General features: G+C 35.7%; 2 protein-coding genes across 6 annotated transcripts; one reads left to right on the forward strand and one right to left on the reverse strand.

The window, feature by feature from the left end:
- Positions 1-1147: 1147 nt before the first annotated feature.
- Positions 1148-6746, forward strand: LOC145048140 (uncharacterized). Of its 5 annotated transcripts, none has more exons than XM_078996557.1 (14): positions 1148-1324; positions 2173-2271; positions 2533-2660; positions 2777-2930; positions 3018-3157; positions 3325-3408; positions 3492-3540; positions 3662-3753; positions 3892-4042; positions 4245-4327; positions 4422-5389; positions 5492-5656; positions 5757-6405; positions 6531-6746. In XM_078996557.1, exons 2-13 carry the CDS (start codon positions 2179-2181, stop codon positions 6257-6259), a joined length of 2610 nt encoding a protein of 869 aa, XP_078852683.1. In that variant the 5' UTR covers positions 1148-1324; positions 2173-2178; the 3' UTR covers positions 6260-6405; positions 6531-6746. The 5 variants fall into 5 exon arrangements, with proteins under 5 accessions (XP_078852683.1, XP_078852685.1, XP_078852684.1 ...); XM_078996559.1 differs by having other exon boundaries at positions 3898-4042; XM_078996558.1 differs by having other exon boundaries at positions 1149-1324; positions 4248-4327.
- Positions 6747-6952: 206 nt separating this feature from the next.
- On the reverse strand, positions 6953-11928 carry LOC145048139 (putative disease resistance protein RGA3). The gene is made up of 2 exons (XM_078996555.1): positions 7808-11928; positions 6953-7284 (listed from the first exon to the last, which is right to left on the reverse strand). The coding sequence occupies exon 1, from the start codon at positions 11801-11803 to the stop codon at positions 7829-7831; it is 3975 nt and encodes a 1324-aa protein (XP_078852681.1). The 5' UTR covers positions 11804-11928; the 3' UTR covers positions 6953-7284; positions 7808-7828.
- Between the last annotated feature and the right edge of the window lie 247 nt (positions 11929-12175).

Here is a 12175-nt window from a genome sequence, read left to right on the forward strand (position 1 = left end):
TTTGGCATTGCACTTTTTATTTTTGTAAAACCGATCGATAATGGTGCAAGTGTTCTTGGAAATATAACATGTCTCCGAATGAAACTAATTGCTTGAAATAAAATATTCGCCACCGCCGATTTGCGCGGGCAAACGGCTAGTGTGTGTGTGTCTATATATATCTTAATTACCTTATAAAGCATTTTTGGTAAAATGCTGAATTTTAAGTCGTACAAACATACAATGCATTTGTACAATCAATTTATGCATTACAAAAAGAGTAGAGTACATATGGTCAACAGTTAAAAAGGGGCAATTTTGACCCTGTTCATTCCTTATCTCTGTATTTTCCCAAATCTCGCAATTTCTGTTCACAAATATTGGCTATATATCGCTGACGTTTCCATTTCTAGGGTTTAATTCATCTTTCAGCATTCAACTACCATTGTCACACCCGTCGCTTGGCGCGGGTAAACGGCTAGTATATATATATATATATATATATATATATATATATATATATATATATATATATATATATATATATATATATATATATATATTCAAACCGACATTTCCTTTACTAATCAACGAGAGTTATAACGAATTCCATAGAATTGGGCCGATCACATGGACTTTTGAACCCTTTGAAGATTCTTGTGGCTCCGTATTCCACCGATCAAACCATTATTCTTAAAATAAAAGATAAATTGTATCATTTGTTTACCATCTTTTTTATGGAGTTAGAAATATAAAGTGGAAATGAGGGTCACTAACAACAAGTGAGGCTTTTGAGTTATGAGTGTCATATGAAGGGAGAGGGTGTGTTGTCCCATAAGAAATATAACAATATTTTGAAATATCAAACAAAATAAAGTATATTTATAATAAAGAAATATAAAAGAGATCGAAAATAATTTTATTTGTAAAGGGACCAAAAGCTCTAAAAACACCTTCAATAAGGACCAAGTTTGCAACTCGATTGTTTTCTAAAGACCAAAACTGAAGAAACCAACTAAACTGGTGGACCAAGAATTTAATTTACTCAATATAAAATTAAAGGCTACCAACAATCCAACATTAATATTTAATAGTATATGTAATATCAAACCAAATTGAGTGCATAACGACGTAATGATATCATATGCGTATAATATTAATTTTTTATTACCATTATATGCAAAACAAAGAAAATGTATACACAGCAAAAGCTTAAAAAACCCACCCATCCGCATACGAAGACCACCTTCGTTCTCACTCACTCTCAATTAGGCTTTGTGGTTCTCTGTTTCTCGCACTCTTAGATTCTTCATCTACTTTGCTTCTCGTTGATCAATCAACCACTGTAAGTTTCATCTCAGTTTCTCTATTGATTGCTTTTTTTTTCCTTAGATCTCTTGTTCCTTTTTTTTTCTTTTCCATTTTTGATTGAAGATCCCTATTTGTTTTTGCTATGAACGGCTGTCTCTGTAATTGCCTTTTTTTTTTATGTTTATGTTTTTATTTTTTTTACCTGATTGAATATAGAGTACATGCCTGTGTTACGATGAGTTAACATGATGCTCTACATGTGTCATCGCAGCTGTATCTGAGCTCGATCGATGAGAATTAAGTTGTGGATTTAGATAAGTCCAATAAAAGTTTCATTTTTGGATTTGATCTAGACTTTTAGATGCTAGCTAGTATTTTTTTGCTTGGTTGATTGGAATTTTGTTAAATCGATGTCGGACACGCACCGATGAATAGGACGTTACAGATTCGATTTGAGGAAACAGTTCGTTAATTTTCTTTCAGATTTTATACTCCTTATTATAGCTTTTCTTTATCGTGTAGACGTAGTTTGGGTTAAAAGGATTACTAACATATTATATACTAATAGTCTAATACGAATATGCAGCATACGAAGCTACCAATTGGCTAGGATAAAAAGTAAAACATATTAGTTCCCTTGCTAAGATAATCTCTGTACCAATTATGTAAATAAGGGGATGATTAGGTTAAATAAGCCTGCAAAGTTTAAGTTTATGGTTAAGTAGAGAAATTCGTATTTCTTTTGAAGACACAGATAAATGTGTATATACATTTATGCAAATACTTATGGTTGTGCATAATACATGAACAAGTCTTGAGAGTTAACAGTTCTTTTATCTGTAATCGTGTTTGGTATTGATGATATTGTGTTTCCTTGATTAGGCAACCATGAGTGAGGAAGGTGAGAAGACTTGTCCACTTTGTGCTGAAGAGATGGATCTAACAGATCAGCAGCTGAGACCTTGCAAATGTGGTTATGAGGTGTGGATCATTTTTCTTTTAGTTTGTGCTAGTTGTTAGACAAGTTACTTTCTAAATCTACATTCTTTTAGTGTCATTATAATTGTTACAAGTAGCATGCATAGTACTTAAAATTTGGAAGCTAGCACTTACCAGTTACCATTTAGTCCCCAAGTTCTCATTATGCTTGAATCCACAATACATTTTAGCAAAAAAGGTGTTGTCTTTACTCTTTAGCCATGTTATGCTGATTATAGCCTTGATGAGGCATTATATATACAGATTTGTGTTTGGTGCTGGCATCACATAATGGATATGGCTGAAAAGGATAACACAGAAGGGAGGTGTCCAGCATGTCGTACCCCTTATAACAAGGAAAAGATTGTGGGAACTGCATCAAAGTGTGAAAGGTCTGACTCTATATGAATTATAATAGCTTGTATATAACCTTATATATATATATATATATATATATATATATATATATATATTTGATGGTTCTAATTGTTTTCTTGGTTTCTCTCAGATTGGTTACTGGAATGATTGTGGAGAAGAAACAAAAGTCACAAAAGGGGAAAACTAAAACATCTGAAGGAAGAAAGCAGCTTGGTAGTGTCAGGGTTATTCAACGTAACCTTGTTTACATTGTAGGACTACCTCTTAATTTAGCAGATGAAGATGTATGTATTGTATTGTATTGCCTTCTTCTCTCTCTCTCTCTCTCCATATAATTCATTTTCATTTTTCTTTCATTCTGGAATTTCAAGTTTCAACCCAAGCTCTGTTTTGTAAACCAGCTTCTGCAGCAGAAAGAATATTTTGGTCAGTATGGAAAGGTATTAAAAGTGTCTATATCTCGTACAGCAGCTGGTGCTATTCAACAATTTGCTAACAGTACTTGTAGTGTGTAAGTTCAAGTGTCCTTGATTAAATTTTATTCTTGGGTGACCATGGTCAATATTCAAGCATCAAATACATTCAGACACTTATCTTTAGAAGACAAGAGCTAACATATATAGATAACAAATCAAAAGAATTGATCAGTTCTCGATTCCTGATGTTCACATTGTTCAGATATATTACTTACTCCAAGAAGGAAGAAGCAATTCGGAGCATACAATCAGCACATGGATTTATCTTGGAGGGTAGAACTTTGAGGTTGAAATTAAAGACTATAACATGATCAAAATGCTTCATTTATCTCTTTATTTTACATGATGACAAGTGGGATTTTGTTGCAGGGCATGTTTTGGGACCACAAAGTACTGCCATGCATGGCTAAGGAACATGGTATGACTAATAAAATGCATTATTAGTGTCTTTATGGCAAATTCAGTTTATCAGCTTTACTCCTCAACATGGTATAATAATATTTATTTGGGTGTTGAGCACTTTTATTTTGTTTATCCAGCCTTGCACCAATGCTGATTGTCTATACTTGCATGAGTTTGGACCAGAAGAAGATAGCTTCACTAAAGATGAAATAATAATAGCATATACAAGGTATTTTCATATCGTTAATTTACAAATTGTTATCCATGCTTGTTTTGAAACATGACATTTGTTATTCAACCATCATAGTTGGAATGAATTTTGTGTTGGTTTATTGTCCACAAGTTAACTTACATAATGGTTTTAAAGGAATAGAGTTCAGCAAATTACCGGTGTTACAAATGACATGCAAAGGCGTTCTGGAAATCTATTACCACCACCTCCAGCTGATGACTACTCTAATAACAACACTACTTCTGCATGGGAAAAACCTATAAATAAAACCACCACAACAACCAATGTAAGATATTCTGTCATGTGTTGACCTTTGCTAAATCTTCTTTTGTGTTAATGTGTTATATTGTTGTCTGGGATTTCTCTTTCTGCTACATAAATTATAACCAATGTGTTACATGATTGCATCTCCAGTTATTAGACTGGATTTTTCTCTTCTCTTATTAATAGTTTAATTTTGTTCTTATGGTGATTACTTAAATTTCTAGCAGAATCCTGTAAATGGTATGAAAGTTCCCTTGCCAAATAGTAGTTCAGGGAAATCAACAGCTCTTCCTGCAGCAGCTTCATGGTAAACTCTGTCCTTTCAATCTCTTGTGTTTGTGCAAAAGACGTAAACGCCCTTAGTATGAAATAAAACACCTACTGATCTGGATGTGTTACAGGGGAACACGTGCTTCAAATAGGCAGCCAAGTTTCAAAGAGTTAGTAGAAGAAAAGGGTAGTCTGGGGAATAATCCAGTATCTAGAAAAGAGGACGTGGATAAAAACATATCCGATAAATTCTCAAATCCTTCAGATATGTCATTGAGTAGCATCAATAACAATCAAAGATTACAAGCTTGTGAATCAGAACCTTTGGCCTCAAATGAAGCAGAAAACACAACTGTTTTAGTATCAGATGTACAAAAGAAAGTAGCAATTAGTGTAGCAGAAGTAGATCATATGATGTCTTTCAATGATGAGAGACTCAGAGATACAGAAGTTATACAGAATCTTCCTCCTATTTCTTCTCCCCCAGCTAATCCCATGGGTTGTTATCCGCTACATGCACGTGTATCGGGTAACGGTGGTGTAGATCCTCCATCTTCCCATCTTGCAAATAATAATAATATACCAATTACAGTTAATGACTACTCATCCACTGTAATTGGTAATTCTTCCAGTTCCAGAGAATTATTATCCAACGGGCATTCATATTTCCATGATAGTACAGAAGGGGGTAAAAGTGAAATTGGCGCCTTCAATTTAGGAGAAAGCAGTATTATATCTAGTATTTTATCCATGGATTTTGACCCATGGGATGAGTCATTAACTTCACCTCAGAACTTGGCTAAGTTTTTAGATAAACAACCTGAATCTAATACTCATAGTCATAGAGTTTTGAGTTCAAGAAACAGCAACCAGTCAAGATTCTCATTTGCAAGACAGGATGAAGGATCCAATAATGGAGATTTTGGTTTTGAATATAAGAATTCCAACTCTTCTGATTTTGTCAGCAATAATAGTATTCATATTGACAAGAAGCATAGTAATTATAATAATGGCAGCAACGGTTTCTCTTCTTTTAGCTTTGAGGAATCTGAAAATTTTGCCACCAATAACTTTCCCATGTCTGAAAATAAGATTTCAGGTACGTAAATGTTTACATTTGTTGTATAAATATTATTATGCATATGATGGTGATGGATGATTTTATTTATAATATGTAATTTTTGTGGATGCAAACAAACAGTTTCAAGAACACAGGTGTCTGTGTCTCCCCCTCCTCCTCCTCCTCCTGGATTTTCAGGAGTGAGCATCAGCAGAGCACCACCTCCAGGGTTCACATCTCAGGAGAGGATGGAACAAAAACAAACCTTTGATACCCCTACCCCTACCCCTACCCTATCACTGTCAGGTTAGTGTTAGGTGTCATTTTTCATGTTTATTCATATTCATAGGCCAAAATACAGAAAACCTACATTTACTCAAAATTAACATATATATCTCTTTTTCAGGGAACCATATGTTACTGAGAAATTCCCCTGTAAATATTGGTGGTGATTTGGAGTTTATGGATCCTGCAATCTTAGCAGTTGGTGGTAGAGTAAATTCCAATTCCCCACCTGGGCGTGGCTTTGGCTTTGGCTTTGGCTTAGACATGAGATCAAGCTTTCCTTCTTTTAATGAAAATGACGTGAGGCTTCAAGTTTTGATGCAAAGATCCTCCTTTTCTCATCAGCAAAACCCTAGAAGATTGAGTGAAGTAGGACTAGATTTCCCTCAGCAAATTAATTCTTATGCTGCAATTCCTTCAAGGATGGTTGACAACAATCATCTTCCATCTCATTATCAGACCAGGAGGTCATTGATTTCTTCTAATAATGGGCATTGGAATAATGATATGAGACTGGGATTGAACAATGGATATTATTATTCAGCAGTAGGTGTAGGTCATGAGGATACAAAGTTTCACTTCAACACTTCACCTGATTTGTATAACACAACATTTGGAATCTGATTCATTGGCCGGCTACCTGTTTCTGAGGTTGTTGGAATGGAATTCATATAGAAATAACCCGGAAATGGGATTCATTGATGTATCTGGTCAAGGAAGGATCTATCTAAACCTAGTATCAAACAGGGCAGCCTTCCAGATACCACAAGGTGACTCACACTTACTCTTAAATCATTCCTCTAATGATTATGCAACAAACTGTTTTTTATTTTTTAATATGAAATACACAATGCTGTTGGTTGAATTATTATGTTTTATGTTTTTCTGTTAACAGGCAGAGCAAGTTACTGTCCCCGGAACATTCTCCAGTCAAGTCTCTATGCCATCTGTACTGAATCGTTGAAGATACCTTCTTTTTTTTTTTTTTTTCCAAATTAAAAAGTTGTCTGTATCTTATTTTCTTGCAACTTAAGGTTTGAGCCAACTTTAAAAAGTAAACAACACAAACTTCCAAAGCTTGATTTTATGACTATTCTTTCTTGTTTTATAAGGACTTTTATTTTGATAATTTTAATATGCTTTAATCAGTCATACTCCAAGATTCAGATCCAAGCTACTGAAGTGAAGACCAGACTCCACATACTAACAAGTCTGTTTTTACTTTTTATTCAATCGGTAATTTATTCAATGAAGAAAAGAAAGAATGAAAAATACTTCTAGCGCTGTTTTGAATTTTGATGATAAGATTGAGGTGGCTTTACGAATTCAATGTATAATACAATGTGTCACAAATGGTGACTGTAAAAATACATGGAATTGTATCATAACTTAAATAACATACGTCATTCCTGAATTTTATTTACGGTTTTCACGTAATGATGTATATATAAATCTATAAACAACATTTGGAAATCTTGCATCTATAAATCTACGAACAACATTTGGAAATCTCATATATTATATATACCCTCAAGAATTACTTGCCTGCGGCAAATAACGACCAAATAAATGAATGGTGATTATCAAACAGCTTTGAAAAAGAATGGATCCTGTTCTGCATTTGAACTTCTTTCCTCCTCTTGGTATTACTGCACCCAATTAATTAATGTCAACAAAACTTAATTGCTTATTCAGAAACACAATCATTTCATACCTTAGATAATTATATATATAGAAAAAACTGTAAATACCATTTGCCCAAAAATCACATAGAATCCAAACTAATACAAAAATAAGAAAATTCTGAAATGTCCATCAAGGTTTTTAATGGTTTAGAGTCCCTAATCTTTATTTCTCGCATTCTCATCTGAATTTTAGGCATGCATCTCACTTCATGCCATGGGAATTGATATTGTGCAAGATTCAAAAAAAACTAGTTTTCGATACAGACTCATTTGGTAGGTTTAAATTATATAAATCTGAAAATCAGAAACTTATTACCTCGTGACAACAAAAAGGTATAATGGTGATAGTCAAAAGGACCAAAAGTACAACAATATGAAACCACAAGGATCAATCATATAACAAGATGACAATTTTGACTAAACTTGTAATGACCATTTCTTCAAATTTACTCTAATTAATAAAATTAACACTTCCAAGAAAACATACCTGTGATGTAATATAATATAATCAACCCACATCAAGGTCAGGGATTTGGGAGACAACAGGCCAATACTTGCCTTTTCTATCACCACATTTTTTTCTCAATTCCAGTGAAGAAGAATCCACCCACAAACGTGAAAGTTTAGGCAGCAGCATCTCGGGCAGATCTCTAAGTTTCGGGCAGGATCGAATAAGAAGTTCTTCAAGGCAGGTCAGGTGATGTAACCCCTCTGAAACCGATTCCAACTCCATAAAACCATGGATTTGTAATAAAGTTAAAGATGGTGGAACAACAAAAGATGAAGAAGTTGTATTATTCCCATTTCTCACATCTTCTTCTGACTTTGCAAATGGAACAACCCCCGAATTCTTGCCATATAAACTGAGTTTAACAAGTGAGGTAGGGAAATTTTGTGGACCCCACTCCGACATGGGCTTCTTTAATCCTCCTATTGTGAGGGTAGTTAGATTAGGAGGCCACAAAACACAAGGGAATGAGTAGTCCATATTTGGACAATCTCTTATCCACAGCTCTTCCAATGATGTGAGACTTTGCAAATGCTCATGAGGAAATGACTTGAGATTCTTGCAGGAATTGATCTCGAGGTATCTGAGGCAAAAAAGGGGAAGAAAACCAAAACCTTTTTCTGGAATGGATTCTATGTTATCACAACCACGGATTATCAGTTTAGTGAGATGAACTAAACAACCTTCGGGAAATGAAGAGAGATTCGGAACCCTAGCAATTGAAAGATACCCGAGTGATGACAAAAACTTGTTGAGAAGACAATTTGCCTCAAAATTATCAAAATAGCAAATGCTAAGAATCTTTAAAGTAGATGGGAGATCATGCAGTGTTGGGAAAGTCAAAGATGTAATTGAACGACAACCGTATATATCCAAGTTTTGGATACCATTTGGACAATTGTAACTCTCGAGTCTTGGACAATTGAAAAGTTCCACTTTTCTAATAGATTCAAGGCAAATCCCCGAATCCGAATCCAAATTCACCTCGTTCTTTCCCAATGACACCAAGTTTTTACAGAACTTTACTCTCAAATCCCATAAACTCACAAGAATCTTGCATGCCTCTGACTCTGATTCCCACAAGTATCTAAGCTCATCACACCTCGTGACATACAGATGTTCAAGTGACCCAAGGTGCTTTAAAACTTCTCCATGTAGTTGAGTAAGTCCTTTGATATTCTTCAATGACAATTCTAGAAATGACGAAGACACACCAACCAAGCTTCTTAACACCGATACAGAGCATTCTTCTATATGTAAAACCTCAAGTGATGGTATTAAGTCAATTGCCATTTCCATTAGTTTTGGACAATTTATGATAGAAATCTCAGAAAGACAAGGAAATGACACATCTTTGTCACCACCAATGGTTGACCAAATCTCCCAACCTTGCATATCTCTAAATTCCAAAACTTGAAGTGATGGAAATCCAATGCCATGAGAATATTTAGGCCGAAGAAACTCGGAATCCAGTCTTTGCAACCCATTCATGCTTTCAATACACAGCTTCTCAAGTGATTGTAGATGTCCAAGTGTTGGTAAATACGTACAATTCTTACACCCACGTAGTGTGAGTTGGGTTAAGCAAACAAAAGAGGGATCCCCAACCCAATTAGGAAATTTCATTCCCAAGTAGTTTAAAATCTTCAAGCTTCTCAACTTCTCATAAGGCCTTAGCCCTTCAAGAACTTCATATTCAATATTTTCATTCCGGGAATCATCAAAGACATCACTCCACTCCATCTCCAAATCACGAATCCCCTTCTTTTGCTGTAAGTTGACTTCTTTTGCATGTATTGCATTCAACACTTTGTGTAGCCCCGTAATTGAAATTTGACCTTGAAGATGCAGTAGCCCTTTAAGCTCGGATATTTTGAACCCGTTTGCTTCTCCAATGATGATTTTGGATAAAGTTTGTAGGCTTGTCAATGCACCAATCCCTAAGGGCATCTTGGTCAACTGTGGCGTGTCACTAATGTCTAGATGTCGTAGGTTTATTAACTTTACACAACTATCTGGCAAGCTAGATAACAAATGACAACCAGTAACCAACAAGCTTTGTAGGTTATAAAGGTCACTGACTTGTTCTGGTAAACATGTGATGTAGGTTTTGGAAAAATTGAGGTACCTCAAATGCTTGAGACCTCCAATGGATTCTGGTATCTCTTTGATTGAATAATTAGCTAGGCTTAGCACCCTTAGGAACTTTAGTTGGGGAATTAGTTCTACAAGAACCTTGTTAGATAAGGAGGATCTTTGCCAGGAATATAAAAACCTTACTGACAATGCTAAGAAAGTTCGCAAGCGTCTGGCTCTTTGCAATGCCTTGAACTTTCTGTATACTCCATATCGTTGAATATATGAAAGATGGTGGAACTTCTCTAAAGCTTCGTTTTGATCATAAGCATTCATCTTATCATCCAACATAAAGAAAAACTCTCCTGCAACACTTGTGGCCAAGTCATTTATCAGATCATGCATTGTATATCGTGAGCTATCGTTAGTTGAATGTTGAAAAAACGACCTTGACTCTAGCTCTTGAAAACATTCACGACCTAAACTCTCCATTGACTTGCTTCCATTTAACTCGTGCAAAAACCCTTCTGCCATCCACAGTAGGACTAGTTCATCCTTGTCAAACAGGTAGTCCTTGGGAAATAAGGAGCAGTATGCAAACATCTGCTTCAAACGTGGAGGAAGATCATAGTAGCTTAGTCTTAGAGCAGGAAGAATCTTACTTTCATTATGTAAGCTCCATATCTCACTATTCAACAACTCCTCCCATTCTTCATCATTTGTTTTGGTCCTCAAAACCCTCCCGAGGGTTATCAAAGCCAAAGGCAATCCACCACATTTCTTCATGATACCTTCACCATGCAATTTAAGTGTTGGATGTGAATCAAAGTTTTGTTTACCTAACGCATGTTGAGCAAATAAAGAAAGAGCTTCTTCATTTGACAAAAGCTCGAGAGGGTAGGCGTGAACAGAGTCCATCACTGATGCAACGGTGGTCTTCCTTGTTGTGACAATAACTTTACTTCCAGGTGCCCCTACCATGAAAGGGCGTTGGAGAAGCTCCCACTCCTTGTAGTTTTCATTCCATACATCGTCTAGAACAAGTAGAAACCTTCTCTTTGAAAGTTTTTCTGTAAGGGCCACCTGAAGCAGATCTAGATTGGCAAAATCTTGGTTCCCCCCACCTACAGCTTGAAAAATAGCCTTACTGATATTGAACACTTCAAACTCATCAGAAACACAAACCCATGCCATAAGTTCAAAGTGATCCTTCACTTTCTTTTCATTGTATAAAACTTGAGCAAGAGTGGTTTTCCCTATCCCTCCCAGACCAACTATGGACAAGATGCTGAAATTTTCATTACATGATTCATCCCCCAACAACTTATCCAGCAAAACCCTTTTATCACTTTCTCTACCCACAATTCTGGATTCATCAACCAGTGAAGTTTCCTCCAATCTTCTACTTGCTCTATTTCCCCTTTCAACGTTATTAACCAACCCTAGAATGTTTTTCTCCTCAACAAGATGATGCAATTTGGTTGTAATCTCATCGAGCTTAGAACTCATTTTCCGGCCATACTTAATTGTACGAGGAGTGAAATTAGTACAACAAGTTGGAACGATCTTCAGCACCTTACTAGAGTTGGTGGTGGTGGTGGCATAAGTTTCTTCATTCAAGTGGCGGCGCATAGCTTCGGTGGCCAAATCATCGAGGACGTCGTCTATGTCGTAAGCTAAATGCTGGAGTTTGTGCAGCCATACTTGAATAGATCTTTCTCTTAAGTGCTTCTGGCCTGCATCGACAAGAACGGCTTGGATCTGAGACAAGGTGTTGTTCCATTTGTGGAGCTCGGAATAGATTCCTGCAGATCGAGCCAACCTGATCAAGTCAGCTGAGGCCAGCTTCTCAAACAGCACTGTGATAAATGCGCCTATAAAGATTTCAGCAACAGCCATTAGAGGACGAAAAGAAAAGATTGTTTAATTTTTGGGGATTTTGGTTTCAGAGTCGGGTAGTTATGAGAATTCACACATTCACAAATGAAAGCAAAAGAGTTGACTGTGTTTGTTTGTGTAGTGTAGAACTGTAGACAAAGAGACTGTACACACAAAAGATTTCTTGCCAACCACACTCCACGACAAAATCTCCATGTGCAAATAGTCTATCTATAATTAGAGAAATTTGTAAATTTAGCCCAAGCTAATTAATTTGTAAGAAATTGTTAAAAATTAGCAAATTATGCAAAAATAAGTTAAATAACCATCAAAATCGCGGGTAATTAGTACATCTGCGAATTTGTAAGTTCAAATGTACAACCCACTAATGAA

Source organism: Lactuca saligna, chromosome 5 (genome assembly GCF_052625555.1).
Source record: "Lactuca saligna cultivar CGN05327 chromosome 5, ASM5262555v1, whole genome shotgun sequence".
In the NCBI taxonomy this organism is placed as follows: Eukaryota; Viridiplantae; Streptophyta; class Magnoliopsida; order Asterales; family Asteraceae; genus Lactuca; species Lactuca saligna.